This window comes from Poecilia reticulata, chromosome 22 (genome assembly GCF_904066995.2).
Source record: "Poecilia reticulata chromosome 22, P_reticulata-male-v2, whole genome shotgun sequence".
NCBI lineage: Eukaryota > Metazoa > Chordata > Actinopteri > Cyprinodontiformes > Poeciliidae > Poecilia > Poecilia reticulata.
Genome location: NC_088851.1, coordinates 27,787,243 through 27,807,287, shown reverse-complemented (window position 1 = coordinate 27,807,287; position 20,045 = coordinate 27,787,243). Strand labels below are relative to the sequence as shown.

The 20,045-nt window shown below is 46.9% G+C and overlaps 3 protein-coding genes across 5 annotated transcripts in view; 1 reads left to right on the top strand and 2 right to left on the bottom strand.

The window, feature by feature from the left end:
• Nucleotides 1-1,903, bottom strand: part of gphna (gephyrin a) — a 24,500-nt gene extending 22,597 nt beyond the window's left edge. The window contains exons 1-3 of one of the 2 annotated variants that reach the window (XM_081603253.1): nt 1,632-1,903; nt 200-278; nt 71-128 (exon numbers count right to left, since the gene is read on the bottom strand). In XM_081603253.1, coding sequence (XP_081459379.1) covers nt 71-128; nt 200-278; nt 1,632-1,695 — 201 coding nt within the window. In that variant the 5' untranslated portion in view covers nt 1,696-1,903. The remainder of the gene's footprint in view (nt 1-70; nt 129-199; nt 279-1,631) is intronic. The other variant, XM_081603254.1, reaches the window with a different exon arrangement.
• Nucleotides 1,904-2,343: 440 nt separating this feature from the next.
• Nucleotides 2,344-10,461, bottom strand: LOC103460679 (gap junction beta-4 protein-like). Its single transcript, XM_008402959.2, has 4 exons — nt 10,241-10,461; nt 5,829-6,038; nt 5,024-5,325; nt 2,344-4,943 (listed from the first exon to the last, which is right to left on the bottom strand). The coding sequence occupies exons 2-4, from the start codon at nt 5,997-5,999 to the stop codon at nt 4,601-4,603; spliced, it is 816 nt and encodes a 271-aa protein (XP_008401181.1). The 5' UTR covers nt 6,000-6,038; nt 10,241-10,461; the 3' UTR covers nt 2,344-4,600.
• A 6,306-nt stretch (nt 10,462-16,767) lies between these two features.
• Nucleotides 16,768-20,040, top strand: LOC103460680 (protein tyrosine phosphatase type IVA 2-like). Of its 2 annotated transcripts, XM_008402960.3 has the most exons (8): nt 16,768-16,897; nt 18,185-18,296; nt 18,375-18,480; nt 18,544-18,871; nt 18,938-19,030; nt 19,104-19,234; nt 19,551-19,625; nt 19,701-20,040. In XM_008402960.3, exons 4-8 carry the CDS (start codon nt 18,776-18,778, stop codon nt 19,810-19,812), a joined length of 507 nt encoding a protein of 168 aa, XP_008401182.1. In that variant the 5' UTR covers nt 16,768-16,897; nt 18,185-18,296; nt 18,375-18,480; nt 18,544-18,775; the 3' UTR covers nt 19,813-20,040. The 2 variants fall into 2 exon arrangements, with proteins under 2 accessions (XP_008401182.1, XP_081459740.1); XM_081603614.1 differs by having other exon boundaries at nt 18,375-18,871.
• The last annotated feature ends 5 nt before the right edge of the window (nt 20,041-20,045 follow it).

Genomic DNA, 20,045 nt, shown 5'->3' with positions numbered 1-20,045 from the left:
ACACAAGAACCAAGTCAGGAACATTTCCGCTTCCTGAACCAGCATCTGAAAGATACCAAGGAGCCCGCACCTTGATTTCCTCGATCTCATCTGGAACTATTTTGTAGGCCGCAATCACTCCTCCCAGCCTGCAGGGGGAGACGACAGTGAGCGTCAGAATGTGGAGGCGCGCGGCGCCGGCGTTCATGAAAGGACTCACAGTGACGGGTCGTGGACCAGGTCCTTCAGGTTCACTCCACTCCTGTCTTCTGCCAGGTTCTTGAAGCAGCTGTCACTGACTGCAGGGGAGAGAGGGCCGGGTCAGAACCAGAACCGTTCTGCTCGAGTCTTTCTAGATCAGGGTGAGCAGCTCCAGGCCTGCAGCTGTTAGATGTGTCTCCACTTCAACACACCTGAGTCAAATCATGAGGTCGTTAGCAGAACCGGACTGGACTGAGGAGGAGATCCAGCTGTTGGAGACACTAAGAGCTGCAGAACTCCGGCCCTCCAGGACCAGGACTGCTTTTGGGCCCGGTTCCATCAGCAGTGAGCCAGAGCTGAGTAAGGAGAGACGGGCCGGCTGATACCACCCAAAACCAGAGCAAACACAGGGGAACCACCGGGCCCAGTAAGGCATCTCCCTCCTGGCCTGTTGGGGCAGTTCTGAACCGGGTCGAGTCCAGTCCGGTTCTGGATCTGTGCGATGCTGAGTTTACTGTTTCCACGTTGGCTGATTATTATTCAATGCTGTAATTAACAAAACACCACCTTGTTTGAAGTGGCCTAGTCAAAGTCTGGACTTAAATCCTCCACCGTCTGAAATGAATCAGTTCCACAGAGCAGGTCAAAGGTCATGCTTAGTGACGTCAGAGACTCAGCTGTTAGTGGGTGTGAATACTTTTTCTGTCAGGATGGAGAGATCCATTCAGAAATTAAATCATCGGTAATAATTTCAGTTACTGCTGCCTATTGGACCCTACTGGGCCCAGTTCCCGGCTCTGGTTCCGAAGCAGCTGGGTCGAGCCTCGGTTTTGTCCTCCCATGTTTTAATCAGCTGAGTCGCGGTTAATGATGCTGGCGGACCATTTCCGCTTTAACCTGGATCCGAAGGTTCGGTTTGTGTGCGTGAGCAGAACCGCGGCGGCGGTCGGAACCAGCACATCTGCAAAGGGACATGAATAATGCAGCTCATGTAGGAGCAGAGCGATCCAACGCGAGGAAACATGATGTTCAACCCGAACCAAGCTGGATCCGTTCAGCACGGCGGAACGTTTCAAAATAAAAGCCTGCCAGGCGTTTCTAATGGCCCCAGCCCGCAGGAGGAGGCGCTCGCCTTTTGTTTTGAAAGTCCAAACCGGGGTTTCTTCTCCCGTCTGTCTGCCTAAATGAAATATCCCAATCCGCTCACATTTCTGCTCCAAACACACGTTTCTCTCAATAACTGACGTTTCCATGCAGATATGAACCCAATTCCAGACGAACCGAGCCCGCATGTGTCCGAACCGAACCCAGAGCTCAGCCCGAACCGCCGGTTAGCTCGCTGCTGCTAACCGCCGCTCCGCAGAGCTCGTAGCCCGGATCGTGACAGCCGCCATAAAACGGCTCCGGTCCGCAGCGAACCGGGCCGCTTCGGGTCGGAACTGCGAACCTACCAGTCAGGATTCCCACTCGGGTCTGATGGTCGTGGTTGGTGAGAACCATCCCGTCCGCCGCCATGTTTCCAACCTCTGTCTGCTCCGTGACGGCTCATACGTAGCGGCGGGGGAGGGGGGAGGTTCCGCTGCACCTCTGGAGGACGGGCCGAGCCGAACCGAGACAGCTGGAGGGGTCCAGATGGACCAGAACCAGCTGCTGGTTCCGTGACTGTTGAGAAGTTCCGAAGTCGAGCCAGAACCGGTTCTGGTTCTGGAAGCAGGTTCTCTAGCTGAATCATAAACCACAGAACCGGTTCTGGTTCTGGACCAGCAGTTCATGAGTTGTTGACATGTTTAGCTTATTTTTGTTTTATTCTGATTAATTTGACCTGAAAGGAAATGTTGACATGTTTGATGTCAGGACATGAAATTAAAACTCATTTCAGTTTCATTTGATTTCTGCAGCCGATCCAAATCAAACCAGTCCATCCAGGATCAGTCCCAGCCCTCGGCCCACAGCATCACTCCTCCCAGCAGAGCCCAGCAACAGCCGGACCGGTTTCCAGAACAATCTAGTCACAACAGAACGTCCAGAAATACACGATCAGCTGCAGATCGTTTTAAATCAGTTCCTGCTGCTTTTCCAACAGTTTCAGGGCCAAAACTGTTTCAGTCAGAGAATAAAATCATGTGACCATAAAGTCACAATAACTACAAGAATCACATGATGTGAGGAGAAAGAAGTAGGAATTTTTATTGAATTGTATCATTAAAATGAGAGATGCTGAGCGTCTTGTGACGTTTGGAATAAGGAAATAATTCGTCAGTGTGAAATTATTCATAAATCGTTGTGTCAGCAGGATTTGCAATGATTCTGATGAACCTGCAGGTTTTCCTCACTGAAACGATTCATCTACACCAGAGGAGGGCAACTCCAGGCCTGGAGCGTCTCCTGCAACGTTTAGATGTGTCTCTACTTCAACACACCTGAGTCACATAATGAGGTCGTTAGCAGGACTCAGGAGAACCTGCCTGGTCAGAGGAGGAGATTCAGCTGTTGGATCCAGGTGAGTTCTACCAGGGAGACGTCTAAGAGCTGCAGGACACCGGCCCAATAGGACCAGGACTGAGTTCTACCAGGGAGACGTCTAAGAGCTGCAGGACACCGGCCCAATAGGACCAGGACTGAGTTCTACCAGGGAGACGTCTAAGGGCTGCAGGACACCGGCCCAATAGGACCAGGACTGAGTTCTACCAGGGAGACGTCTAAGGGCTGCAGGACACCGGCCCAATAGGACCAGGACTGAGTTCTACCAGGGAGACGTCTAAGGGTTGCAGGACACCGGCCCAATAGGACCAGGACTGAGTTCTACCAGGGAGACGTCTAAGGCTGCAGGACACCGGCCCAATAGGACCAGGACTGAGTTCTACCAGGGAGACGTCTAAGGGTTGCAGGACACCGGCCCAATAGGACCAGGACTGAGTTCTACCATGGAGACGTCTAAGGTTGCAGGACACCGGCCCAATAGGACCAGGACTGAGTTCTACCATGGAGACGTCTAAGAGCTGTGGGACACCGGCCCAATAGGACCAGGACTGAGTTCTACCAGGGAGACGTCTAAGGGCTGCAGGACACCGGCCCAATAGGACCAGGACTGAGTTCTACCAGGGAGACGTCTAAGGGTTGCAGGACACCGGCCCAATAGGACCAGGACTGAGTTCTACCAGGGAGACGTCTAAGAGCTGCAGGACACCGGCCCAATAGGACCAGGACTGAGTTCTACCAGGGAGACGTCTAAGAGCTGCAGGACACCGGCCCAATAGGACCAGGACTGAGTTCTACCAGGGAGACGTCTAAGAGCTGCAGGACACCGGCCCAATAGGACCAGGACTGAGTTCTACCAGGGAGACGTCTAAGAGCTGCAGGACACCGGCCCAATAGGACCAGGACTGAGTTCTACCAGGGAGACGTCTAAGGGCTGCAGGACACCGGCCCAATAGGACCAGGACTGAGTTCTACCAGGGAGACGTCTAAGGGTTGCAGGACACCGGCCCAATAGGACCAGGACTGAGTTCTACCAGGGAGACGTCTAAGGGCTGCAGGACACCGGCCCAATAGGACCAGGACTGAGTTCTACCAGGGAGACGTCTAAGAGCTGCAGGACACCGGCCCAATAGGACCAGGACTGAGTTCTACCAGGGAGACGTCTAAGGGTTGCAGGACACCGGCCCAATAGGACCAGGACTGCCCACCCCTGATCTGATTTTATTCTCATAACATTTTGACTCTTTTGTCGCCATAAATGATTCTCATTCTGGCTGTAAAGCTGGACCAGAGGCGGAACCGCTCCGGGCCGGTACCTACAGTAGAACCCGGCTGGTACCAGGACGCTGCTGGTTGTTCTGGCAGCAGCAGAACCAGGAATGGGCCCAGTGGGCTGCATCAGGCAGCTACCAGAGCACCCTACAGTCTGAGGAAGGCGGTGCACACACGCCTCCAGCCTGACCTCTGACCTCCGGCCTGACCTCTGACCTCTGGCCTGACCTTCGACCTCCGGCCTGACCTTTGACCTCTGGCCTGACCTTGGCCTCTTGCTGTTTCTAGCTTTTTCTGTAGCTACAGACATGATGTGCATGGTCTACAACCTTTGGTACAGAAAGTCGGGGAGTAAATGTGATGAAGTTATTTGGCCGTCTGCCACTGTGAGGACGGTAACCCTTGGTTGTCATGGAGTCGTTACATCATGTGACTTCTTAGGTCTCGTTGGATGAATAAATAAAAAGAGGCACCAGATGCAGTTTTCTGATAAACAGTCATTAAGCAAAGCCAGCTAAACCCAAGCAGAGCTGAGAGTTTTGTTCTGCTCCTGAAAGCTCCATCCAGCCTCCCGTCTGCAGAAGCAGCAGTTCCTCCTGAAGGGAACCCTTAAAGTTCTTGTTCCCGTGATCCCAGGACCTTCGGTCTTCCTGTTTTCCACCGGTCTCTGCTACAGCAGGGTCGTTTTCTGTCGACCCTCAGTCTTCTCCCGCTTGCTTAAACTCAGCTGGCTCTCTGCTAGCGTCGGGTCCGCCCTCCGGTACTGGGACCTGGGAGGTGTGATGGCGGTGAGTTCATGCTGGTCGGCGAACACAACCCTCTGGTTCTCGTTTCGGATGTTTATCACTTTCAAGATGCGCTTGCCAATGAGGTAAATCATCTCAAGGAGGCACATTAATATGCAGATGGCGCTGGACACGACCATGAAGAGCATGAAGATCTTCTTCTCTGTTGGACGACTGATGAAGCAGTCCACAGTGTTGGGACACGGTGCCAGGGAACACTTGGAGAGTCTGCAGAGAAAGCAGAGCAGATTGAAGCAACTGAAGAACAGCACTGTTGTCTTTGCCAGCAAGTAAAGTCCAAAACTTACTTGGGGAGGTCGTATCCATGGTAGATCCGATACAGAATGTAGAGAAACGAAGTGTCAAACCCGGCTTTAAAGACCAAGCTCACCAGATACGTCCACCACAGACCTCCTCTCTTCTTTCCGGGGTTGGCGTAAAGGTGAGAGCCTTGGTGCACTGCCATGTACTTCCTGTCCTTCCCCTCGCGGTATTTAACATGAGCCATGACCATCAGAGATGGGCACGTGACGAAGATCAGCTGCAGCGCCCACAGACGGATGTGGGAGATGGGGAAGATATGGTCGTAGCAGACGTTGTTACAGCCAGGCTGAAAACGAGTCAAACATGTTGAGTTCTGGACCGATCCAGAAGGAGAGCAACCAACTAGAGCAGAAACACATCATGACAACAGAAAACCTTCAGAAGACCAGAGAGGACAGAAACCACGGTAGCCTCTGAGACCCGGACATAAACTAGGTCAACATGACTGGTTAGACAGCCAGCTGTGGTGTGAGGGTGAATCAGCCTGAAGCTGTTCCATCTGAAAGCCAGCAGGGGGAGACAGACTCATGTACAGCATCTAGCAGGAAATAATGTAAAATATCTTTAAATAAGGATGTTTCTAGACCTGGATTCTGTCTTGAGGAGGATGGAGTCCTAAGCTGCATCCAGGCTGTTTAGCCAAAGGTCTTGATGAAGAGCAGGAAAGTCTGAACGAGGTTTTATCGGGTCAACTAAAGGTTGCTATGGAGAGTCACCCAGTGTTCGATCAGGAACCTGTTGGTCCGCCACTCTGACTCACATGTTCAGGTGTGTTAGTGTGGAGCTCACCTGTTTGGTGTTGCACACAAAGTCCTTGCTCTCGTCTCCCCACACCCTCTGGGCTGCCACTACGAACACCATGACCCGGAAGACAAACACCATGGACAGCCAGATCCTCCCAAAGGCTGTGGAGTACTTATTGACCCCACTCAGCAGATTCTCCAATCCGGACCAGTTCATCCTGCCGGGTTAGGGTTCTGGGACACACCCGGGTTCTGACTGGGGACAGGAGACAGTAGACATCAGTCAGACATCATGAGACATCATGAGACATCGTGAGACATCTGCCACTCCAGTCCAACAGGTTTGGTTCTAGAGTATCTGGGCACGTCACGTTAATGCCTTCATCTCCATCGCTGCTCTGACCAATCCCTCATAACATGGTTTTGTTTGGACCTCCAGTCCATCAGTCTAACTGGGTCAAAACTTCACCCGGCCAGGGCGTCCGGTCCATCAGAACCTTGTACCCAGTTTGGTAAACTGTGGTTCTAATTGAAGTTCTGGAGAGAAACAGAACCCTGGTAGTTCCTCTGGACCGGAGAGGAAAACAGGAAGACCAGATGAGCTCTGATGTTTGATCACTAGGTTCTGACCGGTTCTGACCCGGATCATGGTGTTGTTCTCAAGGAACTTTGAAATGTTTCTGTATCCTCTGACCTCCAGATGGCAGCTGGCCACTCAGACTGAGCCCAGTTCTGGTTCTGGTTCTGGGAGAATCCTTTAACAGGTTTCTCTCTGCTGTCGCCACATCCACGCTCGGCCTGACGGACTCTGCAAAGTGCAGGCTGCTGGGTTTCCCCAGAAACTTTTCCAGCTAATTTGAATGAACTGAACTTGATTCTCTGACTGATAACTGGGATCGACTGGAAAGACTGGACGATTGAAGAGAAACTGGACGATTGAAGTGAAACTGGACGATTGAAGAGAAACTGGACGATTGAAATGAAACTGGACGATTGAAGAGAAACTGGGCGATTGAAGAGAAACTGGACGATTGAAGAGAAACTGGACGATTGAAATGAAACTGGACGATTGAAGAGAAACTGGACGATTGAAATGAAACTGGACGATTGAAGAGAAACTGGACGATTGAAATGAAACTGGACGATTGAAGAGAAACTGGACGATTGAAATGAAACTGGACGATTGAAGAGAAACTGGACGATTGAAGTGAAACTGGACGATTGAAGAGAAACTGGACGATTGAAGAGAAACTGGACGATTGAAGTGAAACTGGACGATTGAAATGAAACAGGACGATTGAAGAGAAACTGGACGATTGAAGAGAAACTGGACGATTGAAGAGAAACTGGACGATTGAAGAGAAACTGGACGATTGAAATGAAACTGGACGATTGAAGAGAAACTGGACGATTGAAATGAAACTGGACGATTGAAGTGAAACTGGACGATTGAAGAGAAACTGGACGATTGAAGTGAAACTGGACGATTGAAATGAAACAGGACGATTGAAGAGAAACTGGACGATTGAAGTGAAACTGGACGATTGAAGAGAAACTGGACGATTGAAGAGAAACTGGACGATTGAAGAGAAACTGGACGATTGAAATGAAACTGGACGATTGAAGAGAAACTGGACGATTGAAGAAACTGGACGATTGAAGAGAAACTGGACGATTGAAATGAAACAGGACGATTGAAGAGAAACTGGACGATTGAAGTGAAACTGGACGATTGAAGAGAAACTGGACGATTGAAGAGAAACTGGACGATTGAAGAGAAACTGGACGATTGAAATGAAACTGGACGATTGAAGTGAAACTGGACGATTGAAGAGAAACTGGACGATTGAAATGAAACTGGACGATTGAAGAGAAACTGGACGATTGAAATGAAACTGGACGATTGAAGAGAAACTGGACGATTGAAATGAAACTGGACGATTGAAGTGAAACTGGACGATTGAAGTGAAACTGGACGATTGAAGAGAAACTGGACGATTGAAATGAAACTGGACGATTGAAGAGAAACTGGACGATTGAAATGAAACTGGACGATTGAAGAGAAACTGGACGATTGAAGAGAAACTGGACGATTGAAGTGCGATGTGTTGTGAATTGGTGCTATAGAAATAAACTGCATTGAATGGAAAATCAATTTCTATGAATGTGTTTGTTTATTGGTAATATCAAACATTTCTATGGTCAAAATGGCTGAGTTTACGAATTTCTTGTCAAAATGAGGCAGTCCAGTGCTTCGCCTCTGGGGGCGCTGTTTCACAGCGTGAATGCAGCAGGCGGTCTGTGTTCGTTTAGCTCAGTGGAGGGCGGGTGTTTACGCGCAGGTAAGCTTCCGGTAATTTCCGGTAAACCGTCTGGAGGAAGCAGAGCGGAGGACAGAGAGCTGGTTGTTTCCACCTTGAGATTTTTATTCAATCAAAAGGAAAAAAATACGGTCATTGGATTTTTCATTATCTAACCCGCTTTTCTATTAACACAATTGTGGACACAAAGGTATTTTGTATCAAAACATTGTGTACACAGCGTAGCGCACATCCGTGTGAGTCTGTGGGTGGGAACATGTCCGTCCTAAACCTGGATGTTGTTGGTCAGGTTACTTTTGTTTATTTGGCAGCTTGGCGCTTTTTCTGTGAGCTAACTGTGACAATGCAGTGAAGCTAGCTGAAATGATGCAGTGAAGCTAGCTGAAATGATGCAGTGAAGCTAGCTGAAATGATGCAGTGAAGCTAGCTGAAAGGATGCAGTGAAGCTAGCATCTGAAGCTAGCTGAAATGATGCAGTGAAGCTAGCTGAAAGGATGCAGTGAAGCTAGCTGAAATGATGCAGTGAAGCTAGCTGAAATGATGCAGTGAAGCTAGCTGAAAGGATGCAGTGAAGCTAGCTGAAAGGATGAAGTGAAGCTAGCTGAAAGGATCCAGTGAAGCTAGCTGAAAGGATGCAGTGAAGCTAGCATCTGAAACTAGCTGAAAGGATGCAGTGAAGCTAGCTGAAAGGATGCAGTGAAGCTAGCTGAAAGGATGCAGTGAAGCTAGCATCTGAAGCTAGCTGAAAGGATGCAGTGAAGCTAGCTGAAAGGATGCAGTGAAGCTAGCTGAAAGGATGCAGTGAAGCTAGCATCTGAAGCTAGCTGAAAGGATGCAGTGAAGCTAGCTGAAATGATGCAGTGAAGCTAGCTGAAAGGATGCAGTGAAGCTAGCTGAAACGATGCAGTGAAGCTAGCTGAAACGATGCAGTGAAGCTAGCTGAAAGGATGCAGTGAAGCTAGCTGAAAGGATGCAGTGAAGCTAGCTGAAACGATGCAGTGAAGCTAGCTGAAACGATGCAGTGAAGCTAGCTGAAACGATGCAGTGAAGCTAGCTGAAAGGATGCAGTGAAGCTAGCTGAAATGATGCAGTGAAGCTAGCTGAAAGGATGCAGTGAAGCTAGCTGAAACGATGCAGTGAAGCTAGCTGGGGATCTTTTGGGTCCGCTGCAGTGATAGTATTTTTGTATCCTCTGATGAAATCCTCCAGGAGCCCATCATCGCTAATACACATTATTAAAAACCTGTTGACTTTAAGCAGTCTAACATGTTTAATGAATATGTGTGGCATATTTAGTCCTTCTGCTGTAAATGCGCAGGAGGCAGATGGTACAGGGCCTCACAGAGAGGGGGCAGCGCTGAGCCCGATGGGCAGAATGAACAGCAGCTGCTCTTCTTGAAAAAGACTGAAAACGATGAGAGAAAAATCAGTAGAGATGGTTTCTGTTACAGCTGCCGGATTAAAAATGAACAAAGAAAACAAGAAACTCTTATTTTACTTTAAGCAGAAAAAGATGTCAGCCTAAAAAACATTAACATAAAAAAGTCAAATATAAACTTATAAGTTTGTTATTTTAAGCTTTTAGTTTTATTTCCAGACTTTCTGTCTGGAAGTTATTATTATTCAATATTTGTTTATTTTTCTTGCTATAAATCGGTTAAGGTGTAAATAAAAGCTTCAGGTTAAAACGGAAAAATGTGTTTTTATTTTGGATGAGACATGAACTGTGGTTCTGTTTGGACCTGATGGAGCTCCGGTACCGAGTGGAGGTCCAACAGAACCTCTGGTTCTGGCTGCTGCTTCTTCTCACTGAAGGAGAGGAACCGGCCTGACCCACTTTGATAAACTATGTGGGACCAGCAGGCCAGAACCCACTGAACCCAGAGGTTCTGCTCACATCCACAAGGTTGTGAAGTAACTCATGGTCAGCTTGTGGATCTCTCTAACTCACGACCAGAACTGGGCCCGGTTCTGGAGCCGGTGACCCGGCCCAGCAGAGGTTTCCTCAGGAAGCTGCTGGGAGGGAAGTTTTCTCGTTTTGCTGATCTGGATGTAAAACTCTCCTGATTTCAGGTTCTTCTGTGGTTCTGACCTAAACCTGGTAAAACAGATAAAACCCAAACCAACAGAACCTTACCTGGTACCAGATGTCTCAAACAGCCAGCGAGTGGAGCAGAGGAAGCTCTGGATCGTCTCTCTGCCCTGTGGAAACTCGACAGCGGCGTCATCATCAGCCCCACCTCCAGCAGCCAAACCCAGAGCAGCTCAGAAACCTTCAGCTGGAGCAGAGCAGCCGTCTGCCACTTAAAGGGCCAGCGCCTCTTTTAGGGGGGAGGAGAGGGGCCACGCCCTGCAGGGCCTGCTGACGGAGACCAGATGTTCACAGAACCAGAATCTCACTGGACCAGAACCTCTGCGGTCATCCAGAGGAAACGGCTCTGAGCTTCATGGCAAAGGGTGTGAATACTTATGGAAATGTGATTTCTTGGTTTTCTACTTTTAATAAATTTGTGTAAAATTCAAAACCCTCGTCCACATTATCATACTGGAAAAGCTGGAACCGTTCAGCATGTGGAGAAAGTGAAACACGGAATGTTTTCTGGATGTTTATCTCAGAACAAAATCAATAAAATATCATTTAGGTTCAATTCTTCTGAATATTTAACACTTAGTTTCCTCATCCTGGTTGATCTAAAACCACTTCTGTTTGTTTTGCTCTAGATCTCTGATTTCTGTTTTAGTGTTAAATACTTTAATGTTCATGATAGTGAAGCTACTTTCTGACTTCACCATAACTCTGCACTGTCTGACCATTTCGAACAGCTTTGAGTTTATTAACCGAGTTAATAATTCGGCTGCACTGATGTTCATTTTGTTACTTCCTCATTAAACAATGAAGCCCTTTGAGAAAAAAGCTGCTGGTTTAATTCACAACGCTAGAAAACTGGAGGAAAGGCCACTACAGTATTACATTATCACAATGCGTTTTAAAATTGTAATATTACAAATTACATTGTTGTAATTATTAATAATTTGGAAGAGTCAGAGCAACAGTACAGGAGCTGGATTCACTGAGCTTCAGCTGAGATCAACAGTTAGGAATCTGACAACTCGTTACTTTAATCTCACTTAAACCTGAACGTCTCACTTTAAACAGGAATGATAAAACACTTCCCAACTTTTAGCATCTGTGAGCCGCTCATATATTATTGCTATAAATTGCAGATTTCTTATGTTAGAACAAAGAAACATGATCAAGTTTTGAAAACAGTCGTTTTAGTTTCCGTCCCACCAACACAAATCCTTCCTGTTTCATAGAAACACATTTAAGAAAACCTGCAGCACACAGATGAGAAATACACAATAAAATCACCAGTTGCATAATTTGCATCACATTTCTAAACTATTTAAACTTTTTTTTTTGCACAGATATATTTATTCAGAATGCACAACCATACAAAATCTGCATCAGGTGTACAATACTACATTCTTTTGGGGGGTTGAAAAAACAGCTTCAGAAATAAAACCACTTTCTCCATGTAGCAACACAGACGGTGGTATTACATTGATATGGAGTGAAAATGGTCTCAAAATATCTGCGTGTGTAAAAATATCTGTGTGTGTGTAATACTGGATTTGTAAACCATAAAAATAAAACAAACCTTCTCCTACATCTACACATGTTGATAAAGTACACACATCACCTGGTTCACACACTAAACTGCATTTACACACAGATCCGGTTCCGAGTGAACAAATGTTTCTGACTCATTTCACGCTTCGCGCCCAGATGTGTGTAGATGGTGCGTTTACATGCTAGTAAAAGCTGGGACATCTGAGCTTTGCTCGTGTTTTTATCCTCTGAACGTTTCTCACTGGAGGGCTGCACAGTGGCGCAGTTGGTAGACATATTGTGTGTTTTTGAGCGGACAGGAGACCAAGTGGTCTGAAAAGGACCACTAGGTGGCGGAATGGTTCGCTGGCCGGAGAAATAGGCAGGAAAACCCAGAAGCAGACGGAGCGTCCCGGTGGTCTGTACGGAGCGTCCCGGTGGTCTGTACGGAGCGTCCCGGTGGTCTGTACGGAGCGTCCCGGTGGTCTGTACGGAGCGTCCCGGTGGTCTGTACGGAGCGTCCCGGTGGTCTGTACGGAGCGTCCCGGTGGTCTGTACCCCGGTGGTCTGTACGGAGCGTCCCGGTGGTCTGTACGGAGCGTCCCGGTGGTCTGTACGGAGCGTCCCGGTGGTCTGTACGGAGCGTCCCGGTGGTCTGTACCCCGGTGGTCTGGACGGAGCGTCCCGGTGGTCTGTACGGAGCGTCCCGGTGGTCTGTACGGAGCGTCCCGGTGGTCTGTACGGAGCGTCCCGGTGGTCTGGACGGAGCGTCCCGGTGGTCTGTCCTCTGAAGGAGCTAAACCTGCAGGCTTTGCTCTGCGGTTATAATGAGACATGGAGTAATTATAAATTATTTCAGGTTTTATATGGCTGGTATTTGATACTCTGTCCTCCTCATGTTTCTGTTAGCGGGAGCTAATGTTTATGTGAGCTATGCTACGTTAGCTGTTGGGAGCTAATGTTTATGTGAGCTATGCTACGTTAGCTGTTGGGAGCTAATGTTTATGTGAGCTATGCTACGTTAGCTGTTGGAAGCTAATGTTTATGTGAGCTATGCTACGTTAGCTGTTGGAAGCTAATGTTTATGTGAGCTATGCTACGTTAGCTGTTGGAAGCTAATGTTTATGTGAGCTATGCTACGTTAGCTGTTGGGAGCTAATGTTTATGTGAGCTATGCTACGTTAGCTGTTGGAAGCTAATGTTTATGTGAGCTATGCTACGTTAGCTGTTGGAAGCTAAGCTGGATTTTTATTCTCTGCAGTTTGATAATCTGTCTCCAGTCTTAACTTTAACCAGGTTGATCTGGTTTTATGATGCTGAAGCTTCTTCAGGTTATGGTGTTTATGGATGTTGGTCTTTATCACTGAAACTGTATTTTGTTGCTTCAGCAGTAATGAAGGTAGATCTGGACCTGAGGATCATCATCTGCTGCTGGACTTTATTCACCAGAACAAACCGAAAGGTTTATGTTGACTTTTCAACTTAGACTAATGTTCACACATAGGCCTGTCAGAATAATCAATAAATCAATTAAAACAATCATTTCCATTGGCCTGATTTATCGTTTCTCTCTCTACCAAAAACTGGATGATAAAAGTCTTCAGTTTGGTTCTTTGATCTCAATTAGACCTTATATAGAAAATACATTTTGTTTAAAAAAACTTCAAAATTCATTAGTTTTATTTAATTTGGATATTAAAAATGTCTCCCAGTTCCAGTGTTAAATGTTCATTAGAATCTGTGTTGCATTATTATGTCATCATTACCATCATATAACTTAAAAATGGTCTCAAAAGAACAATATTATCGTTTGTTGAGGACCTTGGAACCATTTATCATTCAGTAAAATGTTTGATGGTGACAGACCTGTTCACACATCCTCCAGATTAAACTGTGTTTCTGTCTGGACCCCATTTCATTCACCCTTAAATAAATTTATACCTCGTCTGCAAACAAACCTGCTGCTGCTTCATGTTGATTAATGTAGATGGAAAATATATTCAGATGGTTTCATTTTCACAAGCAGTAAATTTATTAATTGATATTTTGACACAATTGAAAGCTAATAAACACTTAATAAATATTTTATGCATTTATTTAAAGCACCACTGCAAAAATAGCCTTTACAGCAAAACATTTGATCGACATAAAAAGAAACATTTCTACATACATTGTGATGATTCCAGTCATTTCCAGGCTCAGTCATGTTCAGTCAGGTCTGTCGGATCATCAGCTGATCAGGAAAATCAACATCATTTATCTATTGGTACTTTTCTCTGCATCTTCAGCCAATCAGCAGCTGAGATTCTGGAGGTTCAACACCAAAACCTGAAGCTTCAAACTGAACCAAGACGCCTTTCAAACTACAGCAGCAGTAGAACCCCAACCCTAACCCTCAAACTACAGCAGCAGTAGAACCCCAACCCTAATCCTGCTCTGTTGGTCCATGTTATGGTGTCTCAGTCTGTAGACTGACCTTGGTGGTCTTTGAATACACAGCTTAATGGTGTTTTCTGTTAATTGATTATAGTCAATATTTGAACATCCATTAACTTTAGGTAGCTGTGAATCCACCCGTGTTAATCTGAACTTATTCTGTTAAAGATTCAACAGATTTGTTACAATCTTAAATATTTAATCTGTCCTTTGTGTGCAGTGAAATGAACATTAAATTCAGGAAACACTTTTGTCATCTTCTTTCTATAGTATAAATCAAATGATGTCTATTAAAATCATATATTTGTGACATCAAACTTTTTCCTGTCATAAAGCCAGAGGTCAAACTGTGGCTGAATGTTGGTCATTTACTTTCAACAAATGGAAACCAAACTGGTTTTAAAGTAAAGACACCATGTAAACTCCTCATCTACCTCAACACAGGTAAAGTTTCCACTGTGTGATTACGATTGAATGAAAATTGTATAGCAGGGCTTTAACTCCAGGTCATAAGGGTCGGTGTCCTCCAGCCTTTAGATGTCTCTTCTTTAACGCACCTGAGTCAAATCATGAGGTCAGAGGTCATTAGCACGACTCTGGAGGACTTGACTGTCCTAAGCAGCCGTTTGATTCAGGCGTGTTGGACCAGGACGTATCTAAATGTTGCAGATCGATGCCTGGATCTGAGGATCAGTGTGTTCCTGCAGCAGCTCCATCGGATCAGAAGGTAGATGAGATCTGAAAGATCCTGATGCTCCAGAAAGTGAAATAACACCAGAACCAATCAGTCGGCCATTTTGTCCTGTGTAGAGATAAATATACAATGTTATTTATACACATAGAAAGTCAATAAACTAGAAACGAAAGGCCATTTATTTCACTTAATTATATTCACTTAGTGAATAAAGTAAAAGGCAAATCAGAATATTTCACAAACTATATATACAAATATCAGTCAGCAACATGACTTGGGAATCTGATTGGAACCTTTTGGACAAAACAGAAACTGAAAGAACCACAGAAATCATTTTTATGGATTAAAGACTCAAACTGTGCTGAGAGAGTAAAAATCCACGCTTAGCTTCCAACAGCTAACGTAGCATAGCTCACATAAACATTAGCTTCCAACAGCTAACGTAGCATAGCTCACATAAACATTAGCTCCCGCTAACAGAAACATATGAGGAGGGCAGAGTATCAAAATACCAGACATATAAAACGTTACCTGAAATTATTTATAATTAATTTATAATTTTACTAGCATGTAAACGCACCATCTACACACATCTGGGAGCTTCCCGAAGCGTGAAGAGTCAAAAATAGTTGTGCATTCGTAACCGGATCTGTGTGTAAATGCAGTTTAGTGTGTGAACCAGGTGATTTGTGTACTTTATCAACATGTATAGGAGTAGGAGAAGGTTTATTTTATTTTTAAGGTTTAGAAATCCAGTATTACACACGCACAGATATTTTGAGACTATTTTCACTCCATAGGCTGTTAATTGAACACACCGGCAGCTGATAAATACTGACAGCTTGACTACGTCCGGACCAGGCAGGAACGAGCAGCATTGGCCCACATTCTCTCTGACTGGCTGTGCAGAGCAGATCATAAAATAAATGACTGTTTCTATAGATCCGCTCGTCTGTCTCCCATTTTTGTTATCACCTCTGAGCTGAGCGAGACAGAGTTAAAAGAAATACAGCAAATATTAAAAGAATTTAAACAAGACAGTAAAGATCAATACGGATCAGTCTCTCAGATCTAATCTGGTTAGGATGTGCAGGAAGTGAGTCCATATCCGGTCAAACTTAGCCAATGTTCCACGTATCAAAGACTTTTTCAGAAGTGCAGTATAACAACAGTTAGTTGATCCAATATTTCTGGTTTGGAGGCTCCATAGATTCCCAATTTTTAAGTATACATCTTTTTCCTGCAGATGATGCTAACAAAACAAAGTATTTCTTGCAAGGATTTAATTTCAAGGACATAACATCTCCAAGTATTCAAATCCTGGGGTCAGCATCTAAAGAAAGCCCACAAACTGCTGATGTTGTCAGAATTACATTATTCCAGTAGGTTTGCAAGTGCACACAACACCACAGCATATGAAGAAGATCCCCTACGTCTTATGATTTGATTTATTTTTTTAACAAATTTAATACTGTAATGTGGATGTGAGCGTTGTCCCCTGTTGGTCAGACACAAGTAAATTATTACAGTAAAATACAGGGAGAATGTATGTAAATCACTCTGAATCTGTCTGGATAATTAGATGGAACTTATTACATATTTATACGATGTGCCTAGTGTGGAATATGTTTCTTTTATTTGGCAAAGTGCCTTGAAGCAACATTTGTAAACAAACAGAGCAGAGTTGAAATAGAAAGATGAATAAGCTGGTTTGTGTGTAAAAACTGGTAGATTTTGATTACAAAAAACCTCAAAAACTTTTATGTCAAAGTTATGGATGAGCCTAAAATGAGTCAGGCATTTTGTCGGAGCTACATTCCCTGCTGAGACTGTAACGATGTGGTAGCGCCTACAAATTGATCCTCTCCAATATGGCGGCCTTGTTGACGTAGGAGTCCATGAACTGGGGAAAACCGGACGACTTTTATTTTGGAAACTAAGTAAGCGGAAGTCGTATTCCTCCTACCTGATGTCCCTGTCCAACATGTCTCCCTCGCAGAGGAGTCTGTGTCAGTAGTGTGGGTTTGTTCTCCGTGGGTCCTCCGCCGTGTGTGAGTATTCCCGTGGGTTTGACGTGTTTTCGGTGTGTCGCAGCGCCGGCAGGTGAGTATCCTCCGGTGCCCGCGGTAACAAGGTCACCGGATCCCGCCCTGAGCTCCAGGCTGGGAACATGGAGGTAGCTGACCTGCTTTCAGAGGAGGTGTCCGGCGGCGCGGCAGCGGGCTGGGCAGGGAGCTCGGTTCTTGGTGTCGGACCGTGAGCGGTAGAACCGCCGCTGGGTTCTGTTACCGGTTCCGCAGCCTTTTCTGGCACCGCCAACAGAACCAGGGTCTCACCGACCTTTGGGGGTCTGACCTACTTTAATGTTCGTCCTCAGAATGACCCGTTTCTCGGTTCGGTTCTTTATTTTTCCCAAACCAAACTGGGAATTTGACACGAACCCGGTTAAGACGTGAGTTTGAGGCGCTCGCGCTCCTCTGCTGTGATTTCCTGTTTTGATTCCCACGCGACAAAAAATGACATTTGTGTCGCGAGGCCAAAACATTAAAATTATTTCGGACAAATGAAAATGATTTTCAGCAGAGCTGTTATGAAGTTTGGTTTAATTTTTAATCCCAGTTAAATAGAGCATGTAAATGTCCAGCAGGTCAAAATGAAAGTAAAATGTTAAATGACAATAATTTCTGGCAGAAAATAGAAATATGATCCATAAGTCATGAGCACTAAGAGGGGCAGCATTTGTAGTTTGAATTCAGAAATTAAATTTAATTACATTTAAAAAGTGTTTTCTCCTGAAAATGAAAGGTTTTAGCAAGTCAGACTATCCAGGAGCTGTTGTGGATGTTGATGCTGTAGCTAGGAAGGATCTCCAGTAGCAGTCAGTCATGCAGCGAACCTGAAGAGTCCTCTGACTGAAGGCTGTTGCTACAGTCGTCACATGCTAACAGCTCAGTACCCTGGCAGCAGAGACCGTTTTCCTGGATGACCTCATCAGTTTGGTGAGCTAGTGCTGCTGCCCATAATTTAAATGGTTTATTTGAATTCAATATTCCAGAATGTCATCAGAACCAACGTAGCAGAGCTGCTCCACCTGCTGCCTCCTCATCAGAACCTCACTCTGCTTTTCTTTACTGGAAATATTTCCCACCTTCACCAGTCAGTGACTTGAACCGGTGAGGACGTAGTGACTGCTGGTTCCAGATTCCAGGCCCGTTCAGCAAGCAGCTATGTTTTCCTGTCTTCCCCATATTGAGGAATAGCTCAGAAGAACCGGGTTCTATAGAACCCTCCCTGGGTTTGGGTAGCTCTCCCCTAACCGCTCCTGTTCTGTGCGGCAGGTCGAGTCAGCCAGAACCGCAGCATCATCATCAATGGTGTGTTTACATCCGAGAGCCGTCACGTTCTGCTGTGTCCGCTCGATGACCTCTGACCTCCTCAGCTGGCATCACGGTGAGTGTTTGTAGCAGCTACTGCTGCTAGCTGCTGCTAATAGCAGTAGCAGCTAGCAGCTACGTGGCTGTCCTGCAGGCTGCACCTGCATGGCGTTTGCGAGGCTGGGAGGAGCGTTCTGCCAAGCTCAGCACCTGCTGCTCATCGTGGACAAGTGAAGAGGAGGACGCGCCGTCTCTCCCAGGTCAGTGACTCGCTGCAGCTGCAATGCATCATGGGTGATTACTAATGAGCGAGGCGTGTTCAGGTCCGACCCGCCGTCCTGTCGAAGACATATGAAGACGAGCCAATTGTCAGCCTGTGCCGTGTTCTGGAGGCGGAGCTTCTGCTGCCAGCCAATCCTCGCCGCTCCTTCTCTCTAGAGGAAGAGGCCGATCCAACGGCCAGTCTCTGTTGCCAACTGCTGTCCGTCCCGCTGGTTCTGATCCAGTTGCTGGTTTTGATCCGCTGCTAGCAGCGAGTCGGTCCAGACGGTGAAGATGAACCGCCCGGCGCCAGTGGAGATATCCTACGACTGTCTGCGTTTCCTCATCACGCACAACCCCACCGACGCTCAGTTGGGGAAGTTCATCGAGGTACGGACCCGACCTCCTCTGTTCCTGGTTCTGGTTCTGGTTCTGACCCGCTCCGTTCTCCTGCAGGAGCTGAAGGCGTACGGCGTCACCACCCTGGTGCGGGTCTGCTCTGCCACGTATGACCAGGCGCCGCTGGGCCAGGAGGGCATCCAGGTTCTGGTGAGACCCGACAGATCCTCCCGTCGCGCCGACCAGGTCAGCCTTCCTCCTCCTGAACCGCGTGTCTCCGCAGGATTGGCCGTTCGATGATGGCTCCGCCCCCCCGGAGCAGGTGGTCGATGATTGGCTGAACCTGCTGCAGGTGAAGTTCAGGGAGGAGCCGGGCGGCTGCGTGGCGGTGCACTGCGTGGCCGGACTGGGCCGGTGAGTAAAGCACACCGTCACCATGGAAACCCCCTGCTCATTCCGACAGATCTGGCGCTCAGATAATCAGTAGTTGTGAAAAAAATCAAACCTTAAAATGAAAATGAATGTTGAAGAAAAGTAAAATGTTAAGGCCTGCAGGCATGAAGGAACGCTGAGACACTGACTGCTACAGCTGCACTGATGCACAGAGACGGGTCAGCTAACGCTAACGCTGTGAATGAACCAGAACCAGGCCGAGACCCGTTTCAGCTGAACCTGGACCTGATGGAGATTCTGTTAAAGGTTCTGAACTGACCCGGCTGTGTCTCCCCAGCGCTCCGGTTCTGGTGGCTTTGGCGCTGATTGAGTGTGGGATGGAGTACGAAGACGCGGTCCACCTCATCAGACAGTAAGGGTTCTGCTGTTGGTGCCGGTTCTTCTGCTGGTCCGGTACTGACCGGATCTTCTTCTCTGTGTGTAACAGGAAGCGGCGCGGCGCGCTGAACGCCAAGCAGCTGCACTTCCTGGAGAACTACCGACCCAAACTCTGCCTGCGCTCCAAGGACGCCAACGGCCAGAGCTGCTGCCTGCAGTAGGCCCAACGGAACCGGGCCGGCAGAACCCTCTTCATGGAAACCAGTTTTGATTCATTCCTCATGCAGTTCAGATCCGGTTCTGATCCGTTGGTTCTCACAGGTCTCAACCAGCCTGTGTCTGCTCCTACAGCTCCCCTGCTGCTCAGTTTGACCTTTGACCCCTCCTCATTCCTCTGGTTCTGATCCAGAAAAACCCAGAAATGTTGAATAAAGTCGTTTATGCTGAAACTTTT

Bases quoted from the DNA above. Each gene is read 5' to 3' on its own strand.
- LOC103460679 (XM_008402959.2), bottom strand. From the start codon at position 5,999: ATGAACTGGTCCGGATTGGAGAATCTGCTGAGTGGGGTCAATAAGTAC. The intron at 5,326-5,828 runs GTGAGCTCCACA...ACTCGTTTTCAG, and splicing joins TTGTGTGCAACACCAAACAG to CCTGGCTGTAACAACGTCTG. The intron at 4,944-5,023 runs GTAAGTTTTGGA...CTTTCTCTGCAG, and splicing joins CATGGATACGACCTCCCCAA to ACTCTCCAAGTGTTCCCTGG.
- LOC103460680 (XM_008402960.3), top strand. From the start codon at position 18,776: ATGAACCGCCCGGCGCCAGTGGAGATATCCTACGACTGTCTGCGTTTC. The intron at 18,872-18,937 runs GTACGGACCCGA...GTTCTCCTGCAG, and splicing joins AGTTGGGGAAGTTCATCGAG to GAGCTGAAGGCGTACGGCGT. The intron at 19,031-19,103 runs GTGAGACCCGAC...GTGTCTCCGCAG, and splicing joins AGGAGGGCATCCAGGTTCTG to GATTGGCCGTTCGATGATGG.